The sequence below is a fragment of the Argopecten irradians genome, chromosome 6 (genome assembly GCF_041381155.1).
Source record: "Argopecten irradians isolate NY chromosome 6, Ai_NY, whole genome shotgun sequence".
NCBI lineage: Eukaryota > Metazoa > Mollusca > Bivalvia > Pectinida > Pectinidae > Argopecten > Argopecten irradians.
The window spans coordinates 10,281,489-10,307,543 of NC_091139.1; the positions used below are offsets into that span (position 1 = coordinate 10,281,489).

General features: G+C 34.5%; 1 protein-coding gene and 1 long non-coding RNA gene across 2 annotated transcripts in view; both read right to left on the minus strand.

Annotated features, from left to right (window-relative positions):
• The window catches only part of LOC138326103 (ephrin type-A receptor 2-like), a 74,618-nt gene extending 49,022 nt beyond the window's left edge, over positions 1-25,596 (minus strand). The window contains exons 1-10 of the mRNA XM_069272238.1: positions 25,549-25,596; positions 22,117-22,967; positions 21,727-21,844; positions 18,842-19,024; positions 18,627-18,663; positions 17,962-18,225; positions 17,794-17,841; positions 16,381-16,565; positions 15,720-15,924; positions 15,083-15,202 (exon numbers count right to left, since the gene is read on the minus strand). Coding sequence (XP_069128339.1) covers positions 15,083-15,202; positions 15,720-15,924; positions 16,381-16,565; positions 17,794-17,841; positions 17,962-18,225; positions 18,627-18,663; positions 18,842-19,024; positions 21,727-21,844; positions 22,117-22,967; positions 25,549-25,596 — 2,059 coding nt within the window. The remainder of the gene's footprint in view (positions 1-15,082; positions 15,203-15,719; positions 15,925-16,380; positions 16,566-17,793; positions 17,842-17,961; positions 18,226-18,626; positions 18,664-18,841; positions 19,025-21,726; positions 21,845-22,116; positions 22,968-25,548) is intronic.
• LOC138324943 (uncharacterized) overlaps positions 1-26,055 on the minus strand; it is an 83,172-nt gene that overhangs the window by 49,022 nt on the left and 8,095 nt on the right. The gene's annotated exons all lie outside the window — the stretch shown is intronic.

Below are 26,055 nucleotides of genomic sequence, written 5' to 3' on the forward strand. Positions count from 1 at the left end.
CCACTTTCTCCATACAAAACTTTATCATTTTTTATTGTTAAAATCCAAGATGTCCGTTTAGCAGTCATGTTGAATCTTGTTGAAACAAAGTTATACAGCAGATCTAGATATCTTGGGGGATCATTCCACAAAGTCTTAGAATAAAAAACAATTCCTTCAATACAAAACATTCATTTTTTGTCATTTTTGAAATCTAAGATGGCCGTTGAACAGTCATTTTGAATCTGGTTAGTCCAAAATGTTTCACTGTATTTATAGATAACATGGGGATTCACCCTATTGAATTTGAGAACAAGAGATAAGTCTACATCCCCCAATCATAATTGTAAAAAAAACATATAACAAAACCAAAAAAAGGACAGACACACGGAAAATCTTATTACTATAGGGCACCCGCATCTCGAGGGCCCTAGTAATTTGTAGATGTCACGTTCATTGTTTTTACGTCATATTAATAATTTGGGTGATGTAAAGACTTGCTGTGTTTAATGGTGGGTTAAAAACCCGATCCGGTGGAAAATCATCGACCAGCGGTCAGTACGTACCTGGCAACTGCCCCACATAGGTTTCGAACTCGCAACCCAGAGATGGAGAGATTGTGGTAATATGTCGGTACATCTCAACCACTCGGCCACTTCAGCTCTTGAATTAATTACATACATACATGGCTTCATTATTTGATATAAATAAAAGTAAATCCTTGTCTCATTACAGTTGATTTAACTTACGTAAGTCATTAAACATCAAGACTAAAAATGTAATGTCATTTTCATATTCCGTTAATAAAAATGTGAACACGTTTATTTTACATTCTATATGACAAAATGATATAACGACATTAGCTTGGTTTGGCTTGAGTTTTTAACATCCTTTAACAGCCAGTGTCATTTATGGACTAGGCAGTGTTATAGTGTTAAAAGGCAAAACATTTATGTATTTGGAAGTCTGCATAATGTTTGTGCTGATAAGTTTATAATTAGAGATTTTGTTTTTACTTTGAATTTATTTTGGCCTTTTATTTCGGATTTTTTAATATATTAGCTTTATACGTTTTACCTCATTATGAGAGTTATATCCCTTTATCATCATTTTCATTATCAAAATGCTTCCCATAATCCTTTGCTACTTGCCAAAGGGAAATAACTGTAGTTTATGTTCTGGGAAATGATAATAAAGGGAAATAACTCTTTTAAACTATTCCGCATAAAAACGCTGAAGTATATTGTTTTCTTTGTAATACTTCTTTAACAAGACTATTTACTAAAAAAAATATTTTCAAGAAAGCATATTCACGTCCTATATATACAAAATACAATATATTACATTTCATAAATCACTAAAGTATATATTTTTATGTTGTTATGACTCAGCATATAAACTGTCATTAATGATAATATTCAATATCTAAAATATTTCTTACCCGTGACAACTTTTGAAAACGAATCTTGTTATCCGAGGGGGAATCCCAGTGGTTATTCCCATAGTAGATTTAGTCTGTTGACATACTGACAGGAAAGGACATTAACATAATTTAATAAAGACAAACTAGTAATGCAAAAAGTGCCGCCCTTTATATCATGATTTAACCCTGCAGGTAGGGCGTTAGAATTGTGTCCCCTATTGCATGATCGTAAAAGGCGACTAAATTTAGGATCTTATCTTTTCTTTCTTCCTAACTTACTTTTTTTTCTTCCTAACGTCTCCCTTGACACCACCTCACTTTTGGTCTTTGGTGGAGCGCTCGCCGTTATGAGGAACGCTCTGGGTTTTGTCCTATGGCCGAGACACACCAAAGTCTATAAAAGTGGTAGTTTCTGCTCCTACTTAGCGTTCAGCATACAAGGAGTGGGACGACTGGTTCGCCCGTTGTCAGTATAATGTGACCGGGTGGGGTGTGTTGCTTGGTGTCTTCGGCGGCATGCTTCAGTGATATAGCACTATATAAAGGGCAACAGTTCCACTATACAAGAAGACACAACACGAAATATACCACAGTCTCCCGAAACACGCATCTCGCACACATACACGCAACACTGCATACATGGGAGGTCATCCTTACATGACCCTGGCTGTTAGTAGGACGTTAATTAATCAATAAATCAAACAAACAAACATATCATGATTCATATCTTATCTGTTGGATCATACATATTACCGTGTTACCTTGTATCATTTAATCATATGCGAATGATTATCGCATATTTTCTTCACATAACAAGAAACTATTTACTCTTTGATGAATCAATAATATAGATAAAACACATCCCAACTAGACACTAACCATTTCTTCTGTAAATCTAGCTGCAATTTATCATCATTTTTGGCATACCAGGGCTTTTCACATGCCCCTCGTGATATACAATCCATATCATTAACCTTGAGATGTGTTGTTTCCAGTCCAATAATGGACTGAAAATCACATATAGGATCTTATATTAGTTTTCATTCATATGAGATGTGATCTAATAATTTTCTATTTTTGCGAGTCTTGGCGACCAATTATTAAAACTTCGAGACGAGTTTCATAAAAATCTCATATGAAATAACACAAATTTAAGATACTTTTTATCACATAACCTACAACAATCTACATTTCAAAGAATCTTACGTCAAAGCGTGTTGCAAACAAGTGGAGACGGCCATTTTGTGCCGCCATTCTCGAAATCCAGAGGTCATGTCATTTTTTCCTGACGTCACTTTATTGCTGTTATTGCTGTATTATTGTAATGACGTCGCAGTGGATATCCCTTCGCGGCACAGCAAATGAAAATCACTCCAGGTCATATTGCACTAGTGACATATGCAAAAATATTACACGTGGATATCAGGCAGAATTATATGATGAAATATTATGTTTTTCCTTATCAGTTCTGGTACGATATCACTGATGTATGTAGTGCATATCATTTTAAAATACGTTTGGATTGTTTTCAAATAGCAATATTTGTTAAGCGCAAATTACATAACATTTACGTTTGCAGCTGTTTACAACAGATTTGTCCATACAAAACCAATTACTTACCAGAACGTCACGTGCATAAAGTGCAAACGGCATACAAACAAAACTGAAACCTACTTACCAGTAGTTACTTTGTTCATATCAAGCAGGCTGATAGTAGGATACGTTGGACTATGCTTTCAGGGCTAGTTATACAGAGACATCTTTTACGGGGATAAAGTATGGGTTAACATAATTTCTTAAAAGATGTACGTAATAAGTATAAGAAGACAGCAAACGTTAAAATAATTAAGAAGTTATCATTTTTAAAATTATTATTGAATATATGAAAACAGTTTATGTTGATATGGTTATGCATGATATCCTCTCTTATATATAAGTGAGATACAATATGACCTTTCTCATAAGAAAGTGAAATGAATTAAAAAAAAATAACAATGCATAGAAAACGTCATTTAAGCATTTAATTAATCAAAATAAATGAATGAAAAAACGTAATATCATAAGAGGAGTTGGATAAAAGAGCACAAAAAAAAACCCCCAAAAAACCAAACAAACAATAGAATTGTATACAAGTTTCAAGCGTTAACGAATTCGATTGATTTACAATTCGTTCATTCAAAACAAAATGAATTAAGCTAAACTAAAATAGGAAATAGAATACAATTTTACATACGTGCATTACATCCGGGACCTTTGTAACCAGGGCAACATCTGTATGCTACTTGTGGTCTTGTTTCGTACACACGCTTATACATCCAGCTATAACGAAAAGTTACATGTTCATTTACCGATATATGCATCTTTACCCGAGTAAATTAGCCCTGCAGGTAGGGCGTTAGTCCGCTAAACCTGCCTATATTATTAGGCTTTTTAAAAATTTTTTTGCCTAATATGGCAAAAAAAAAATTAAAATTAAAAAAGCCTAATAATATAGGCATGTTTAGCGGACTAGTAGGGCGTTAGAATGCTGCCCCTATTGCATGATCGTGAAAGGCGACTAAATTTAGGATCTTATCTTTTCTCTTCTTCCTAACTGACTTTAACTTTCCTAATGCCTCCCTTGGCACCGCCTCACTTTTTTGCCTTGAGTTGAACGTTCGCCCCTGTAAGGAAGGCTCTGGGTTCAGTCCCCTGGCCGAGACACACCACCAAAGTCTATAAAAGTGGTATTTTCTGCTCCTGCTTGGCGCTCACCATACATGGAGTTGGACGACTGGTTCGCCCGTTGTCAGTATAATGTGATCGGGTGGGATGTGTTGCTCGGTGTCTTCGGCGGCATGCTTCAGTAATAAAGCACTATTTATCGCACCTCGGACAGAAATGTCCCAAAATAATTGGCGGAGAGCCGTCACGTGGTGACCCCCTAATACTTTATAGGGGGTCAGTAAATTTTATTATGGTGCAAGATGGCGGCTGTCGCCCTCGCTTCAAAATTTTAACACATTCTCTTCAAATTAATATACCATTTCTTTACCGTAAAAATATATTTTAGTTATTTATTTTTTTTGTAAAATTCATTTAAAATCGTTTTAATACTTCAAATTAAATGAAACGCATTTTTTAAATACGAGTTGCTTCCCCTACGCCAGTTCGAAAGTTGATGACGCGCTGAAAGTCAAACGTAAGAATTCAAGCGTTTTCTTGACTGCGACCATAAACAAATGGAGGGGTTCGTATCTTATGATCTATCAACCCTCACTCTACAGCTAATTTATCGGCATTACTTTAAGTGATTATCTCAGCGAGAATGCAGAGATGATCATGAGTCTGCGCTATAAATGTTGGATGGATGTTTGTGTCACTTCTGTTTGTGATGCTTTCAATATACAACCAGTCTGATGTCGCATTGAGGTAGGCCTATTGTGCACCTGGAATGTCGAATTATTGTTGATTTATGAGTTACTCAGTATTGTTCTTCAGGTTCCTTATACAGTTATTTGCAGATTCCGGAAAGAAATACATAAATAAATATGTAGGCCTACTGTAGGCCAAAAGCGGCGATTGTTGTATACTTCGCTAGCATGGTTCAGGTTTGATACAACGGATTCTTGAGAAAACAAATAGGAAGAAAATATCTAATGAAACAAATAAATGGTCCTCGATGCGATAAATTCGTTATATAGTCAGTTACTGACCCCTATAAAGGCATAGAGGGTCAGTAAGAAGTATAGGAGGCTCGGGCTACGCCCTCGCCCCCTATAAGTCTTACTGACCATCTGTGCCTTTATAGGGGGTCAGTAACTAACTATATAACTAATAATAAAGGGCAACAGTTCCACTTTACAAGAAGACTCAACACGAATATACCACAGTCTCCCAAAACACGCACCTCGCACAACATACATACAACACGCTGCATACATGGGAGGCCGTCCTTACATGACCATAGCCGTTAATAGGACGTAAATTAATCAAACAAACAAACAAAAATTAGGACAACAATCTTAGTTTAAACGTATTTATTGTCAAAAATATATGACAAGGGATTGGGTACAAGTTATTACAACTTAACAAAGACCCTGTCCCAAAATACAACAAAGTGAATACATACATATATACGCGTTGGTGGTTATAATGTGTATAAATATTCGGGGACAAGGTTATTATGCGCTACATTGAATATGTCTGTATCCCATTGCGTTCATACCACCTTTAACACAATCAAAAACACTGTTCAATATCTATTTGGATGTTGTGTTATAGGTTATATATTTACTCTTGCAAGACTTGTTCACTATACGCAAAGAATAGCCGAGTTTGCTTACAATTAATGCATGGTAATATTGAACTTTGAACTTGCGTATGAAAATGTTCTATCCAACGTAATCGATGATTCTACCGTAGTTTATATAATCACATTGCTTCCAAGGATGTAGTATCGTCAAGTTAGACGACAATCTCAAACACATTGAGCTACTTGAACACCGGTGTTTTGACAACTTTGGCAAACTCCAGTGTGTAAGCGTGCGTCAGCTTCGCCTCGCTGCACAATAACGGTCACCGAGTTCATACATGAGTCCCAATACTTTCTGTTATTACGCTATATTTTAACTTTTAGCAAAATTAAATACATATATTAAAATATCTGATCTGCTCAAATAAAATTGTCTCTAAAAATCACTTTGTTTGTGATATTTCTTTTACACTAAAATATTGAACTTTTTTGTCATCGCGGATAAATAATTCTACCTTATGTGAAGAGTCATCATTGGCTGTTCAATTGAGTAAGCTCCTCCCACTTTTGACCGTTTTTTATTGAATAATTACGTCACTTTCAAATTACGATTTCATTGCATAAAATATAAATAAAGCGCCCCATAGAATATATTCTTAGAGGAATTGCGCCATACAAGCATGGTTAACATAAAAGCGAGAAACAGCTTCGTTATTATAACAGATTCTTATTGAATACCTATGACATGTGCATGACACTTAATCAAATTATAGATAAATATTCTAATTTTGCATACCTTCATGAAAAATTGTTAAATTAAAATGTAATCATAAGTTTGCTATTCGATTTGCTGATGCACAACTTGATTATGTCTTACAACTGTTAAGCTATCAAAAGAAAGGGATGGGAAGGTTCCGGCCGAATGTTTCATGGTGAGAGCATGGGTAGAGCTTCCGTTTATTGTTCGGAAGACTGGACACTCGGGCTGGGCAGTGCATTTTCTCAGCTTCTGCTTAAGTTGGTGCTTGCAACTAAGCCCTGTGTCAAGTATAAGAAATAAGCTTAGCAGCGGGGACACCCGGATTTGGTTTGATCGGGGTCGAAGACTATAAAAACAGGGGAAGGGGAGAGTGCCGTTTGTTCTCGGTTTCGGGTCGACCAGGTGTCTCAATTTGGAGACACTACCCCCCGACAAGCTAGTGTTCGGCCAGACTATGACGTCCGTTTGGAATTCCGATCCCGAAATAAATCTGCATGCATACCCCCAATCCATAATGATAATGTCGTGTCACGTATCGTGGTTTATTCAGTAGTTTCTGAGAACTTCTTTGAACTTATTTGCGGGAAAAGAAAGTTGGAAGAACTAAAAAATTACACCCCATCCCATCCCCCTTTGGTTTGGCGAACATAATACATGTATAACATTGTAAAAATAATAAACGAAAATGCATCGTTTTGAGTTGTTACTTAATGAAACAGTATTATTGAAAAACATATCTTGATAACTTGTATGATAATTCTCTTTAAAATTATGAACATATATAAATGTTACATCTTGAGACAATTCGTAGAAAATATATTTTGCTATTCATTTCGTATAACAAATATATAATTAGTCATTGCTCTATGGCACTGGTTTCCACTATCACCACAAAAATACACGCCACACATACGAAAATGTCCTAAAACAATTTCCTAGCATTTGTCATTCACAAGCATGTACATTTCAAATAGAACAGGCCATCATGTATTTGCCTTATATTAAGGTATCATTTTGGTAATAGTGTATATATTTGTGGTGTCGGTAATTGTTTGACTCACCATTGTCCCCACCATTTGTTGATCACAAACTGATGTCCGATATGCAGAGGTATATCTGTACTGCATGTCGATCTAAAAAATTACATAGTTTATGTACAAAACACAGCAAAATTACAGAACCATTAAATAATCAAACAATTTATAATTTCGTATATCAACCAGCTCAACAATTTAATACTAGCATCTTTAATTTGGTGGCGTGTTTCAGGAACATTCGTATATAATTCACACTTTTTTATATCACGACAATACAGTGCTAAATAAAACAAAACAAAAAAATCCTCATAATTGATAGCGAAATGTATTGATGTTCCTTAAATGTGATATGCATGAGAGTGCTGAAACCTGTTGCTTTAAAACAATACTTACCCACAACAAACTCCAAAAGTAAACACTTGCTATCACCAGGACAATAAATATTCTTATCCACATGACAACAACTAGCTAATTATTTTATAATAAGAACTATGATAAAAACAATAATTATCCAAATGTGTGTTAAATAAAAACAGCTACCGTTACAATACATTAGAAAACCTCTATTTACATGCAGGTACGAAATATCTTTGGACATCATGTTTCAATTTTGATTATAAAACATAAAATATGAAAATATTACTCATAAATCAAAGGTGTATTAACCTTTCTTTGAACGTTTACATTTAATCAAAAGAAACAATGACGCATTCTATTTTATCAGCATAATTTATGTATTTTTTATCAAAATGTAAAGACTGAAAAAAATAAAGCGAAGATGAATTCATGAGGATTGTGATTGTTTCATTATGTATCAAGAACGTTCACTTTTGCTGTCAAAACATGAAAATGAAATTGTCTGTCCAGAATAGTAAAGGTACGGTGGCCGAGAGCGTCTTTACATTGTAGGATTAATATAATTCCCAAGAGTAAAGAAAAACAATAGACAAATTAGATTCACATAATAAAATATTGTTACTTTAAATCAATACACGTTTAACAACGTCAAGTCCGAGATGAGCATAATACAACTATCAAGTGCATTATAATAAATATGTTTTGTTCGGTCTATGATTGGCGGAAGGATTAACTGTTGCATTTGTCTTCTGCGTATACCTGTTTTTGGTTTTATTTCTGTCGATCTCACATATACCAAAAGAAATCGCATTATGAGTCCTTAATGAAGGGGCATCGATGAAAACCTAAGTCAAAAAGAGACTTTTCATAATGGGGCCTGCGGATGGCCGAGTGGTTAAGATGTCCTCGACATATTAACCATAAGCCTGAGTGCAGTTGTCGGGTACCACCGCTGGTTTGGTGGTTTTTTTCCCCCAGGTAACTCCGGCGTTCCTCCACCAACATTACTGCCACGTCCTTGTAGTTATTTTAATATAAAACAGTAATCTTCATGATATCAAATTATGCCGACGACTAAAAAGGAAGACCAGGAGGTCAACATTTACTGGTTTATCAATATGATCCAATATCTCTGACCATTTGAACTATGGTAAAACTTGATCACGTTACCCTGTGTTTTTACAAGTTTTAGATTAAAGTTAGAACATATTATGTACATAGATAATGTCGATTTATTTAACTAGATGTGGTCCACGACATGTCCTTTTATAGGTAATTTTAATAATTTTCTTTCATAGAGAACTGTAAAAAGGATTTAATTGGAATTGTAGGTAAAACACAAAATTAAATTGTCATTCCCTTCCCTTTACGTTTTAACAACTATACATATATGTGTAGGTTTGCATTGTGACGTCATTGCTGTTAACACAATAGTTTTATGCAAAATCTTCAAAAAAAAATTATACCTACTTCTTAGATTTAGTTAATAAGGACAATGAAAATTGTGAATTTTCACCCTTTGACATTTGAACCCATAATAATTGCCAGAAAAAATCGGATATGCTAAAGTAGCATACAATATGCAGCTGGCCCTAAAGTATCTTTCCATACAAAAGACTTTGCTTATAACTAGAGTGGCCGTAGAATGGCCCAAAGTGAATACCCCTCCTTTCGCGGATATTTATCAATCGAAAATGATTAGATAATACTTAAGCCAACATGATAAGGTACTGATACTACCCTGCATTATAGGTTTTCAAAATATATTGTTCGAAATGGTTAAAGGAAACATATGCTGGTTGCTATTGATGTAATAACTGATAGATGTCTGTAAGTATATGCCTTAGTCTACAATTGATATTGTGGGTGGCAAACGTTTTCTTTTGTTTGGCAACTTTTTATATTTAGTTCCATTTGTCAATACGCATAACTACATTTTGTAAGTTGGTTTATAAAAAAAAAGAGTTTAGTTTTTGTTTAACAAATTGTTGCTTATTGTCAAATATGCCGCCAGTATATTAGAGTTCTTATCGAAAGGATACATTTGAAGATAAGAGGTTTGTATATTTCTATAATGCAGTGCCTTACCATCAGGACATAACACTCGATTTGTTTTGACAATTGAATGCCTAAACATCTATAATCAAAGTTCATTGGTAGGTTTGTTTGTTAATTGTGCCTAGCATCATAAACAAACGTAAGGTATTCAGAGACAATCTCCCCTGTATGTAAGTGGGGCTATTGTGTTTTTGGGAAACGGGGAATGTTGGTGTTGTTTTTCTTAGCAATAATGGAACTCTGTGTCATGCTATAATACCCTAACGTATCTATACCCTCCATTCTACAATTCAATCGTATTAAAATATACCGAAGCCACTAAAGCGATGAACGCCATCTGAATAACATTATACCGACACGGGACAGACACAAGTAAACGTTTACCAAGAGCTGAAACGACAATGTACAATCTAATGCGTGTATCGGTCAGAGGCTAGATTCCGGAGCCTTCCTACATGTAAAAGGGGGCGAACGTTTGACTTCATGACACGGTGAAATGTGGATGTAGGAATGTATATTCCCATTCCCATAATGGATTCTTTTTGTTTGTAATCCTAGTGATAAGGATAAGGCTAATAACAGCTTCTAAACTTGAATTCACAGGGATAAGGGAAAGTAAGCGAATCCAGACACTCGTAAAATTGGAAAATACATATTTTATTAGAAAAGCAAATCATCAGTCGGCAATAGAGCGCATTTATATAATTGGGGAAATTAAAACATATAATAAAAAATAAAACCTTATCAATGTTCTTTACAATAACATCATATGGCAGGGTTTAGCTAAATGTAGAAGAAAAAAAAAGTGATACAAGAAATTCCCTAATGGAAGCATCATACTGCATATCTAATATATACCTTATATATACATATAAGGCATGTTGTGATGTTTTCTCCGTGGCCAAAGGAAATATTTTAAGTGTTCTAGTGTAACTATATAATTATTAAACTGCAAGATTAGTCATGAGAACAATTCGTTCTAGTGTCGTTATATATTAACATGAATGTGTACATTTTGTAATAATTAAATTGTGTTTGTTACGAGCATTTTTATTGGCTGAAAATTTACTTTATCAGCCCATAAAGGAAAAAATGGCGTCGCCGTTTGTGACGTTACTTCTGATAGGCTGAGATGACGACGTAATGATTTCATAGACAAAAGAGACCCTAATTGAATTTTGAATATTTCAGAGATTATCTTTAGTAAATTGAATTTTAAGGATTAACTTGAATGGATTTTTTTATGTCATGGAGATATAACACAAAAATCTAAGTGTACTACCATCATGAACCGTATTAAGAGTACACTCAGATTTTTCAGATGATTCTACTAAAGTCATGAAAAAACAGTCACAATTTACAAATAACGAGGCTAAATACCATCATATTGGTCACACAACACTTCTGGTTTACGTTTATATACATGACACAACACAAAATTAATAAGGTGTTATAATTAAAAATTATGAATGAAAAAAGGTTACACATATACAATTGTTTTGTAAGTAAAAAAACACACGCTCAGTTGCAGTTATTTGCACCCGTAGGCACTATGTCTTATACTCTTTCTTAGAAGTCAACTGCCACTTTCAAATTTGGAATGACTCTTCATAATTTGGTGGCTTTTATCTCTCTGTTGTCGCGCAAACTCTGCAGATGAATGGCTTTATTAAGTAGTCCGCATATCCGAAGAACATATACAAAATCGGCACGTTTTAGCTGCTGTCCCGGTACGGGAGGTGGTTGTGCACTATTTTCACTGCGTGGGGCGTAGTAATAGTAAATCTGCAACACTGGATCTGAAGGTACTGCTGATCTCCTGTACAATGACAGAGAACTTTGGGCCGTGATGACTGTTTATCCTGCCAGCAGTTCTTCATTATCTCGTAATGCCTACAAAAACAAGCATACTCGTAATGCACGTCAATTACTGTCAATTTCTATTTGTTTATTTCCGTAAGTCTTGCGGCTTATAAGACACGAAGTACAATTCTAATACATATTGAATAATTTAAACATGTACAGGAGAGTGATTGTATACAATAAAACACAAACATTAGCACACAATTATTATACATCAGATACTATACAGGTTACGGTGTATTAAGAGACTGAGAACGTTTCTGCAATGTAAGTTTTAAGAAATTTTCGTAGATTTATTTAACATTATTTACACTGAGTAATTGAACAAGTTTGAACACACTTGGATGACAAAAATAATAAGATTTCAGATATCTTACTCGTAGTTGGGTATAAAAAAGGACATTAAGGATGAACTGAAACTCATCTTCTATATCATTGGTATTACAAACTGTACAGATCTCTATTAGGTCGTGCTACATTTTGAAACCTAACCACTTTCTATGTTTGAAACTTATGACTACTTAATCGTATACTTGTAATACTGTTTTTATACTTTTGATCAATGGTTTTCTTTAAAAAATATTGTAAACCAAAATTGTCCTACTAGATGTTGATATAAAATTCCTGTCATGGATGCTTACCGCTTTAATCTCTCTGAACGAATATCTATTCAAACCATATAAACCTAAGTAACAACTGACTAAATTAGGTAACCAATGTTCCACAATTTGGTTCAACATAATATATACTATTGCACGGTTGTGGAAACAGATTGATTAAGCAGATGGATGGCTGGTATAGTATCACCAAGTTTAATGTGATTGTACCTGGACTTTTACGATAACTTACAATGTCAGCACAAGTATTCCAGGACGGCTCATACGGTAACCATTTGATACCTTCGTGGCCACCTCCATACTCCGTATTCCAGGGTACGCGTCGCACCTGTAGTTGTCAATGATTAATTTTAGATAATACAATACTCCATCATAGACAATAGCCTTATCATGACTAAAATTGGTATAGTTTCTCGTGACGCCATAACTTACAGCTTATGTCTTGAAGATCTGACTATATATCCATAATATTCCCAAACTGATATTATACATTTATCTCTTTCTAAACTGTAACATAATTTTTCGTTGGCTTAAAATTATTTTAACGTATGTAACGTCGCTTCTAATTGACTGATAAAATGACGGAATGATAAAATAAAAAGTGTCCCTCTCATCAATTTGGAGTTTTTGAAAAAGAATAGCGAATAGAGTTTATCTATTAGAAGGATCATTTATAAAGATTGATTTCAATATTTTTATCACACAACATCATAAATGGTATTTATTTCGGATTGTTTTGTGTTTATATCTCCATAAACATGTATTCAAGATAATCAATTACGTAATATACTTTTGTACATATGTATCATACCTAGACTGAATATTTCCCACAGGACAATTCCATAGGCCCATACATCACTCTCCTAGGGTCGCCTCTTTCAATGATGTCATACATTCTGGAGCCATCCATTTGATTTGGCACCTTCTCCTGATTAGTAACAAAAAACATGTGGTTGTCACTTAAAAGCTTTGTGAAAAAAATATAATTTATCTGTTTCATTGCAGAATGGATGATGTTTTCATATATTATTTTAAAACAATATTGTCGGTATAAGGTTCCTTATGTTGAGCTTTTCTTTCATTTTTGAGTGCTTTTAATTTTTCGCCGCTTATTTTGCGTACAGGTGGAACTCACGAAAATTGATCGTCACAAATAAAGTGTAAACATAAAAAGAAACCATACGACTTGAAATCGCGAAAATACACTGCTATAAATAAAAAAGGATTTCATTCGAATGCTTGAGAGAGCTTCGGGCATGAAATAAAAAAACAACCTGAGTTTGTCTTCCTTACCATGGGACAACAATCTTAAAATAACATATTTAGTTATGTTTGTATGTGTTTCATGATAACAGTGAAACAGTGTAAAGTAGTCTGACTATGGGATACCTATCGAACTTACCCTTCCCCTGTATCTCCATCCCTGGCTCGGTCTCTCTTTCGTTGGTCCCAAACCGGCAATTTTGGCTTCAAGACCTGATGTAAAGAAGAATATTCCTGGCAGCAAGATGACGATGGGTAATCTAAATAGATTTACCGAGTTTTTTTAAGACGTTAATTATCGTCCTTTCAGCCATAAGTAAAGTAACTTTTTTGGTATATTTAAACTACCTTAGCAGCTTTTTGATTATGCATTCTCATTCCCCTTACGTTATTACATTTGAATCTCAATAATATAAAGCTAGATTGGTCCATGTAAAAGACTGCAAATACATTGTTTAGAAATTTTCTTGACATCAACCGTTACATCAACAATAATCGTTGTTTATACCAAAATTTAATGATAAACTTATGTATACCTCTTTAGAGGCTTAGATACTCCTTTCCTCACGTCTTGTCGTGCTATAGTCAAAGATCAGACGATACAAGGTTGTCCCACTATGCTGTACAAGTCTGTGAACGATTTGTTCTTTGGTTTCTTGTTGCCATCACCGTCCTCATTGATCCACGCCAGACCCCGTGTCACAACTGACTCCAGCAAACATAAACTTGACCCCACTGCAGAAAAGATTAGAAATACCACTGTGCGTGAGTGGCTGTAATTATCATTCCATTATAAGGTTACTTTAGTATTCTTTGTAAATACAGAATGTGAGATTATAGTAAAAATGCAGATCGCTAAGACATCTAATTTTGTAAAAATGCTCACTACATTGCTTTTAGAAATTACAATAATAAAGAAAAAAATCATTAGGCTTTAGTGGAATAAAATCAATATTAGACCACAGCATAATTATTTCAGACATGCTTAGATTGTCACTATATTTTTTAGGTTTTATCGGGGTTATGAACAATAACCAGAATTTGTTTGCAAAAACAATTTTTTTTTCATAACCCGATAAAATTAAAAAGTAGTTAGCACTAAATCATTACCTTTATTAATTAATTTTCATAACTCTATTTGATAAAATGATTGTGCAATGTTTAAATGTACACATTATAGTCGTTTTTTCAGAGGGATTCTTTTTTCCCGAATGCATATAAAAACTCGGGCCAACGTATGTCTCTTAATGGTGATGATAACGTCGGGTTTCGCGCGGCATTTATTCTTTAATTGAAACAAGATAAAATATTGACCTCAATTCAGGAGAGCCCAGATTTATGGTATGAAAACAAAGCAAAAATTGTAATTTATTGTAGTAATAATTAAATATACTTTAATTGAAACAAATAACATAATAATTCATCATAGAGACATTCTGAAAAGGAAATTTATTTTGATGCAGTGTACATATAGGCCAGAGGATACAGTACATGGTTTGTTGTCAAGGACAGCTCCGACGAACTGTACCACGTTAGCATGGGAACCGACTTTGGTGGCGAAGAAGTTAATCTTGGCGTTCATTACTAAAGCGTCCAGCTCAGTGTGCGATTCTGAAATAGAACATCGAAATGTATCACCATGACAAATAGTAGAAACAAATACTAATATTCAAATTATTACACGAGACTGGCATTTAAAATGAACACATCCATCTCCTCTCTCTTCTTCCTGAATACACTTTTTGTTTGTTTGTTTGTTTGATTTTTAACGTTACGTCCTATTAACAGCTATGGTCATGTAATCTTGGACGGCCTCCCATGTATGCGGTGTTTTGCGTGTATGACTTGTGCGAGGTGAGTGTACTGGAGACTGCGGTAAGTATTCGTGTTGTGTCCTTCTTTAAAACTTGTCTGTCGACTCCTCCTTTGTATGATCACATTCCCCTGCCTGTTCCTTGATTGGCTTTAAAGACATGCTTGAATGTATAATCATCAAAAACAATTTATTCAAAGGATCAGTTTATTTTAATACCAATTGATTTATTTATTTCTTATCATTTTGGGTTTCCGTAGACTAAAAAATAATGATTTACATTTATATTAATGAAAAAAAATCAGATTTTCCTACCTTTTAGAACCTTAGCTACAACAGTCCTCCTATTGTTTGTTTTGACGTTTTGTGAAGCTTTGAATATGTCAGCAAACCGGCCAGTGGTCAGCTTCTCCACCAGGGACACCTTGTCGTGAGGAACCTCCCAGGATTGGTGGTCATTGAACACCATTTGACCGTACATATATACATCATCGTCACCAACATCCGAATAGGCCAGGTTCTAGTTATAATGGATACGAAAGTTTTATTTGGTTATGTTTTCTTTTAAAATTTTACACAGTAATTGTTTCTCCATCAACACATATCATGTATCAATGCTTCATCGTTTTTAATAGTCTAATTTGTGTTTTACGTTAAGGATACATTGTATCGCAAAAATGAAATGATGAATAATAACGTAATGCAAACATAAGCAATAAATTTAAGATTAAAAAGTACTGAAAACGAAGCGACAATATATGTTTAACATGGCTATCTAAAGTATGATTCTAGCATTTGCGTAAATATGCGTATTCTGCATAGACGGTATTCGTAAACGTTCTATATTTCGAGCTCCCTGGCATCCCTGACTTATCAAACCTCGAAATGAAATGAAATTATTTAAGCTTTTTTTAATTCATGAAATGTCTTCATAACACGAACCGACTCTATGCTGTTACTATTTTATGATATTTACCGCAAAGGATTTTCTTTCCATTTGTCTATTAACATCATTGGAGTCGATGTAGGAATTAGTGGCGCGTCTGCGCCTGGTCGTTCGCCTCTGTATGTGACCATATATGGACTCTTTGTAGCGATTGAGCCGTCCAGTTCTCCAAAGTACAATTCCGGCAATAAGTAAGCCAGCAAGGATCAGCATTACTTAAAGGGAAACGGAATAGTACGAGTGATGTATTTCGTGTAAATATAGAAAATATATTGTTTTAGTATGTACTAGAGTGCTTAACTACACTTAAAATATACTACGTTTGTGTTATATATTTGTAAACATTTACAAAATCTTTGGGAATTGATATCATTATTGAGAAAACAAAACAAATTGTATGTCATACCAGATAAACATCGACATATTGACGTCAAGGTATAGTTTGCCTCCTGTAGTCTTTCGTATTTAAAACGATGACGGTATATGCGGCAAATAAATTAATTTATATAAAAAGTCTTGATCCCATTTCAAAGCTAGTTTTGTATTTTTTTTTTGGTATTCCTGGAATCCAATATTAAAATATATGTGTTGTATTTTTTATATTCACGTACATGTATCAAGATAAGCTTTTGATATGTTATTCATTACCGAAAGTTACTAACATTTTGAAAATTACAGTAAATTCAATGCATTGGTTTAAATTTTACAAATACAAATAGGAGCAGAAAATGATTTTTAGCAGTACTGCCAAAAATCATTATATGTACATATATAGTGAAGCGAAATGAGTACCTACTGTCAGCCCATGAAGCCAAATTATCGTCTATAATTTAATTTCACATTTAGTAATTGTAAAGTGATTTCTGCAGGAAAGTTTCTATCTAAACATACATAAGGCATAAAAACCAATAATTTTACATTACATGATTTCTGTGTTGTAACTAACGTTTATAAGACATCTGCAGTCATTTGAATGTTTTTTACGATTTAATTCATCAAACCTTGTGGTTTTTAATAGATTAATGAAGAAAAATTAACCTGTCAAAATTTCCGCCCGGTTACGGCACATATAACTTTGAACATATTTTGTCAACGGTGGAAATACAGAAGCGACTGTGCTCCATCATTTTTTGCGTTACTCATCTGTCATTACGTCATTTCGTCGTCTCGAACATTTTTCATAAATGAGAACGAAAATTCTTGCGATAATTCGCACGAGGGTTCGGAAAAGATAGAATATGACGTTTTTAAGTGGAAAACACGACGTTTTGTTCGCATCGTGCACGTGATTTGATGAACCAATTACATTGATCGATTCAGTGAAATGTTAGAATGCTAATAGTAATTGTTAAAATGCCCTGATGACCCTGAATGTGTCCAGATTTCTTGTACATAAATAGTTGAGAGAGAAATTATTCTATTTTGTTTTTGTATTCTACATACCTATAGTAATTGCCGCTATAGCACCAGCTGACAAACCTTCGTATTCTCCTGAAATGAAAACCAGATCAACACTACTGAAGAAAATACCACGCAGATAATCAGATACTTAGTGACATTGTCTTAAAACATGAACACTTATTACGTTTTAGTGGAGCTTTCATTATTTACCTGTCGTGAAAGTAATTTCCACGGGATCACTCTGTTCTTCTCCGTACACAACGACAAACTGAGCGATGTATGTAGTCTCGGGGTCAAGGTCGCCAAGCGTGTAGTACTCAGCGTCTTTGTGAATGTTCATTGACCTTGTCTGCCCAGACACATTGTACATCAATAGAATGTCCGTACGGTCATAACACGTTGGTCCCTGATGCCACTGGAAATTAACGCTGTACGAAGTCGAACCTGCGACCTCTAAATCCATTGGACCAGAATCTGTTGCAAAAGAAGAAAAAGATAGAATACTAGCTGTTGCAATAATGAAAAATGATTGAATAGCTTGTTCCTCTTACAGTCGTTACGAATACGACATGCAGATATAACATGCTAACCTATAGTGCTGTAACGAAAGATAAAGGGATTCGTTGCATACAATTAACCTGTTTGTAGTTAGTAAAACTAAATCTGAAATCCATTGACGTAATATCATATTAATAGGTGGAGAGAATTTCTATGGAACAGGATTAATATGAAAACACATCGCGCCGTATCCATACGTATCCAGCGTTTGCTATTGGTTGCACATTGCAATGTAATAATAGTGTGGGGAAAAAACCCCAGAAAATATTTTTAACACAAATAGATTTTTACTCGACAAGTGCTTTTGTTATACTTACATTCTTCCATTCCTCGCAAAGACGTCAGGTCGATAACCTTGAAAGGACGAAAGCATAGACATAATTCACAATTTATTCCCTAATGTCAATTTATTAATATAATATACATATTAAATACACGTCACTTTTTACACTTCCTTTGAAATGTCAATGATGATTTGGTATTGATATAATTTTTTTCATCCATTTGCAAATTCTATATAAAGTATCATTACCTGAAATCGTCCGATTGAACTTAACATTGCAGAGTTGAAAACTTCGATGTCGATGTTTGTTACTTGTGTTTGAAGTTCGTCCTTTGGCACTTTGAACCAGCAGTTGTTGACCTCGAATTGGTTATAGAAAAAGTAGCATTCGCCGTCAGCAGAACAGGCTCCCTCCTGTAGACTTGGTCTGCTCTATATGGGTATTAACAGTAAATTCTTCGTTATAACAAATTACATACAACATTGCTAAATTAGAATACTTTTAAAATAAAATGATTATTACAGGGTTTGTGACACAAAAACCTTTTCATAAATATTCTGATAGTTTGACCCCATCTAATGTTGGCTGACACGATGCTTTTACCATGCTCTGCTGTCTGCTGTAGATACTGTACATTTATAGAGAAAACTACAGAGTCTTCTAATATTTTTTTAAAAAATATCTGCAGTGTAAAACAATGACAGTGGTATCCCTGCTTTTGGTTTTGTTCCTGACATTATCCCATACCAGTTTGACCCTTTGATGAACACTGATAATTATCTTTCTACGGAGAAGGGGGTAACATCCCCAGATGTTTCAGATGCTGATCAAGAAAACAAGAAGGTAATCAAGAGGATCGGTTGACAAACACAGCATGGTTTGTAATACACCTATTATTATTTAAATTTATTGGCATTAAATATAGGTGTGGATGGCCTTTAGAATTGGGGTATTCTATGCCAGATTATTTCTTTTTTATTTTACAGTGAATTGTAATCTGTTATATTTGTCTTAGCATTATTAATTTTACTTTATCATACATCCCATTTTGTGGACACAATGTAATTTCATCATTTTTGACCCCTTGTGTTTATATTTGCATTTAAACTAAAATGCCAAGTGTTTGATTGGATATCAAGTGGACCTTCGACTTATATCGATACTACTACTCTAACTTTTAATATACCTCCTAAATATTACAAATATATACATCGTATCTCAATAAGATCTCTTTATATCCTTTTTGAAAGTAAATAACTTCAAGTGTATAACTTCAAGGGTTGTTTTACATCTTATTTGTACTTGATGTCAATAAATCATTGAGAAGATATTCAATATATTGAGGATTCATATTCGTTAACAACAGAGGAATGTATTATATCAAGGTCATTGGTTCTATACTATGAAACAAAGCTAATTACATTGTTCATTTACAAAAGTGTCCATTCTTCCAGTTTTATGTTGGTTGGATACATATTTAGTTTGCGATATTTTGTTGTTACTGTAAAAGTTTCAACAGGTTGTTTCATGTGGTTTTTTCTGTGATCCAGATTGGTTATACGGGGAATCGGAATCTCCGGTCTGCCATAAGCCCAGCTAATTTATGTCGTGAGACATTTAAATATCATGATTCACCATAGTTTTCAATTAAAAAAAAACAAATATCTGTAAATTGTTTATTTTGTTATTAATTTTACACCTATTTGATATATTTATTTATTAACGAATGGTTTCTTTGTGGAGCAATTTTATTTATACATTCAATCAATCGTCTTCTCGATTATATGTATTTATATGACTATTACAGCCAGATACTATTGCTGAGATTTTGCATTATCTATTATGATAGGAAGTACTGTAGTCATTTCGTGTGAGAAATAAGGTAGTTGGCAATGGTGATGAATAATAAATTGGTCCCCTTATGTTTGTTACCAGCAAATCACTCTCATTTGGACAACAAAGCACCATTCCATGTTCGAGAATGTTTACCTAAGATAAAGACTCGAGGGCCATGACTGAGTATTATAATTTATAATGTAAAAGTCAAATACCCTTATTTATCAGGTTCATTTATATGGCATTGGGACTCCTTTTTCTCAATCAGGATATTAAATTGAACTCACTGGTAGTAATTTAATACATCTCCACAGTTAGTCTTATCTTATTCCTCTACCAATTTACACAAATGATGATTTTCTGTCAGCCTCAAACTTGACACTTATGAAGTGCAATCCATTTTGCATGTATTATTTGAGATATACTCATTTCTTCATTTGAAAGTGAAACAATACTTGTTTATTAAACGTTATTTTACTTTATACTTATTTTATTTCTGTGATTGTTATAGCAGCCATCAAGCAGCACATCGCACACACACTAAATTTATTAATGACAGCCTGTAGTTATTTCATGTGAAACACAGGATAAGATATAACATTGTAAGTTTAGGTTTTTAGCTCTATTGGATGTGCTCATCAGCAGCAGCGGTGAACCAGTCGGTGAACCAGTGACGTGTGCTGGCTGACAGCCTCGTTGTCGCAATAAATTTTTGCATATCGGTCAGCTGCCCAGATTGCCCTATGTATAGCCCTGGTAATCTCATTGTGTGAGTGTATTTGCCATCACCCCATGGAGTGGGGGTATTTCGGTGAACTTAAAGGGCCCAATCTGAAGACAACTTATCACTTTTTGTGTCACAAACCCTTTAAGTTATTAAATGTTCATTTTTATGAAATATTATTTCAGTATTCCATATCTAATTATTTTCATAATTGTTATGAATGGCATGACCTTGATGTTGATATTGACCTGAGTGTTGTTCTGATGTTTCAAAGTATGACTATTTGTAAAATAAATATATCTCGATATTCTTGTTTTCCATTGATATAAGAGAGTATTACTTTACCAAGTTTAGAACTAAAAATTCTTAACGATCTCGAATTCTTTCGAAACCCCTGGTTTTATTTTTTCCGTTACTTCCGTCCCAATTTCTTAACAACATACTATTTAGCTTGAGATAGTGATTTGAATGGTATGCATTTTGAAAAAAAAAAAATAAATAAAAATAAAACATTAAAGGCATGGGATTTCGAAACAAGTATGCTGTAAATTTAACTGAGGAGAAATTCCTTACTTCGGTAACATTGCCACTTTCACTGCCGGATTGAAACAGCTCCCCTGAATTATTAGCGCTTATTTTCCATTTGAGCATATGGATTCCACTGTGTCTGTCGGATGCCAAAATCGAAACTCTACAATGCAAAACAAATAACACAATAACTACAAAAGATCATTCAAAATAGTCAAAACCTAGGTTTTCCAACAATATTTTAATTAGTCTTTGTCTTATTCTATTAACTATTCAAACACAAAGACGTGTTATACACAAATCATTTCGGGACACAAACAGGAAATATTACCATACACCTAAACAATCCGGCAAAGCTTTCTATTGACGTTGGACTGGTGAGATACCAGTAAGAAACATTTGAGAACAAAGCTTGTCTATATAACTACAACTCACCGGCTGGAGAACGGAAAAGAACCATTGTGCATGTTTTTGTTAAAGACTGGTTGTTCTATGACGGGTGGGGATGAGTCAGTATGCAACAGGATGGAGTCGGTGGCATTGTTGTTTACAACATCATATACACGCACCCATATACGTATGGAGTCGCCATCGTGTCGCGCAATGTTGATAGAAGTGCGTTCGGTTAGGTATCCAGGCACGTTTTGCCATCCATGGGTGGGAGTCTGGGTGATGGTCGTTCCTCCATTTTTATCACGTTTGTAAGCTGTTTGCACACGTACTATTCCATGTACATTTTCAACGGGCTGCATCATACGCTCTCCTTCATTGTCGTCAAGGCCCGGCTGTACATACCGATTTATAATTCCATTGTACACATCCTTTCTGAATGGTGAAACTCGTGTTAAAAGATTCAAATTCACGTGATCATGGTTAACAAAATGATTGGCCCAGCTAATCTGGATAGGTTCACCAAGAGCACTTTCGTTTTGCAATGTTGATATCCATAGGTGTTTTTCGCCAACTGATCCGGGGATGGCCATTTTGTTATCATTTATGGAGATATGTGAAGAATTGTCGAACAGAAACAGTCGTCTGGCGTACTTAAAGTTGCTCGCCTTGTCCGCTACCTCCAGTAGAATACTATACATACCGATTCCATTGGGCGCATAAACAGGAAATGGCTCAGTTACATTCACCTGTATAGTAGACAAAGAGTGGTTTGTATTTATTTCAGTTAGTTCCCCTGTCCTTCTATCTGGCCCTAGCTTGTACACATCAATTGTATACTTGTTGAGACCAGAAAGATCGTCTATCCAGCCGTCCCAGCTGATGGTGACTGGCTCCTGAAGAATACAAATCAAATCACATTCTGTAGTTTTTATGTAGCAGTAATGATTCATGTCATTCTCATTGTTTTAAGTAAAATTATTGCATCAGATAATGATTGTTTTTCATTTTCGAAATAACCGGGCAAAACGTCAACTCCAAATAATACCATTTCTTGTTATGAATTAGAAGGTCTCAGGGCGCGGTTGTTCAAACAGTGTTAAAACGTAATCACATGATTAGTGAAAAAATCAATACCTATATGTACTTTTTTCAAGTTAGCATCTTATGAAATTATTTGATCTCGATTGGAAAATTGTTGTAAGTTGAATCCCCTTTTAATGGGCCTTAGTGACCTCAACAAACATAGGTTTTCTTACCAACTGTCATCAAATAAATATGTCCAGAGACTGATCACACCCACGTATAAAACTGATTTAAATTACCAGTAAAGAGTTGACTCTAAATGTCAATCCTGATATTATTAATCTTATACCCGACATTTTTGTCAACATTTTATGACATATTACATTTATTGCTGCCAATACAGGTTGGCAAACATAGGACTAAGGTATATTGTATTTGCTATCAAAACACGTTTTATTGTTGGATCTTTTCGGTCTAGCTACACGACTAAAAGTTAAACTGCCCCACATAGGTTTCGAACTCCGCAACCCAGAGATGGAAGGGATTGTGGTAATATGTCGGTACATCTCAACCACTCGGCCACTTCAGCTCTTGAATTAATACTTATAACATACATGGCTTCATCTATTTGATATTACTAACAGTAAAACCGCTTGTCTCATTACAGTTGATTTAACTTAAGTAAGTCATTAAACATCAAGACTAAAACATGTAATGTCATGTTTCCATATTTCCGTTAATAAAAATGTGAACACGTTTATTTGGGAAATTCTATATGACAATATTATACTATAACGACAGTAGCTCTTGGATTTGGCTTTATTTGTTTAAACATCCCATCTAAACAGCCAGTTGTCATTTATGGACTAGGCAGTGTTATAGTGTTAAAAGGCAAAACATTTATGTATTTGGAAGTCTGCATAATGTTTGTGCTGATAAGTTTTTATAATTAGAGATTTTGATTTTACTTTGAATTTATTTTGGCCTTTTATTTCGGATTATTAATATATTAGCTTTATATCATTTTACCTCATTATGAGAGTTATATCCCTTTATCATCATTTTCATTATCAAAATGCTTCCCATAATCCTTTGCTACTTGCCAAAGGGAAATAACTGTAGTTTATGTTCTGGGAAATGATAATAAAGGGAAATAACTCTTTTAAACTATTCCGCATAAAAAAACGCTGAAGTATATTGTTTTCTTTGTAATACTTCTTTAACAAGACTATTTACTAAAAAAATATATTTTCAAGAAAGCATATTCACGTCCTATATATACAAAATACAATATTACATTTCATAAATCACTAAAGTATATATTTTTATGTTGTTATGACTCAGCATATAAACTGTCATTAATGATAATATTCAATATCTAAAATATTTCTTACCCGTGACAACTTTTGAAAACGAATCTTGTTATCCGAGGGGGAATCCCAGTGGTTATTCCCATAGTAGATTTAGTCTGTTGACATACTGACAGGGAAAGGACATTAACATAATTTAATAAAGACAAACTAGTAATGGAAAAAGTGCCGCCCTTTATATCATGATTTAACCCTGCAGGTAGGGCGTTAGAATTGTACCTATTGCATGATCGTAAAAGGCGACTAAATTTAGGATCTTATCTTTTCTTTCTTCCTAACTTATTTTTTTTCTTCCTAACGTCTCCCTTGACACCACCTCACTTTTGGTCTTTAGTGGAGCGCTCGCCGTTATGAGGAACGCTCTGGGTTTTGTCCTATGGCCGAGACACACCAAAGTCTATAAAAGTGGTAGTTTCTGCTCCTGCTTAGCGCTCAGCATAACGGGAGTGGGACGACTGGTTCGCCCGTTGTCAGTATAATGTGATCGGGTGGGGTGTGTGGCTTGGTGTCTTCGGCGGCATGCTTCAGTGATATAGCACTATTATAAAGGGCAACAGTTCCACTTTACAAGAAGACACAACACGAATATAACACATTCTCCCGAAACACGCATCTCGCACACATACACGCAACACTGCATACATGGGAGGCCGTCCTTACATGACCCTGGCTGTTAGTAGGACGTTAATTAATCAATGAATCAAACAAACATATCATGATTCATATCTTATCTGTTGGATCATACATATTACCGTGTTACCTTGTATCATTTAATCATATGCGAATGATTATCGCATATTTTCTTCACATAACAAGAAACTATTTACTCTTTGATGAATCAATAATAATAGATAAAACACATCCCAACTAGACACTAACCATTTCTTCTGTAAATCTAGCTGCAATTTATCATCATTTTTGGCATACCAGGGCTTTTCACATGCCCCTCGTGATATACAATCCATATAATTAACCTTGTGGATGTGTTGTTTCCAGTCCAATATATGGACTGAAAATCACACAAATTTAAGATACTTTTTATCACATAACCTACAACAATCTACATTTCAAAGAATCTTACGTCAAAGCGTGTTGCAAACAAGTGGACACGGCCATTTTGTGCCGCCATTCTCGAAATCCAGAGGTCACGTCATTTTTTCCTGACGTCACTTTATTGCTGTTATTGCTGTATTATTGTAATGACGTCGCAGTGGATATCCCTTCGCGGCACAGCAAATGAAAATCACTCCAGGTCATATTGCACTAGTGACATATGCAAAAATATTACACGTGCATATCAGGCAGATTATATGATGAAATATTATGTTTTTCCTTATCAGTTCTGGTACGATATCACTGATGTATGTAGTGCATATCATTTTAAAATACGTTTGGATTGTTTTCAAATAGCAATATTTGTTAAGCGCAAATTACATAACATTTACGTTTGCAGCTGTTTACAACAGATTTGTCCATACAAAACCAATTACTTACCAGAACGTCACGTGCATAAAGTGCAAACGGCATACAAACAAAACTGAAACCTACTTACCAGTAGTTACTTTGTTCATATCAAGCAGGCTGATAG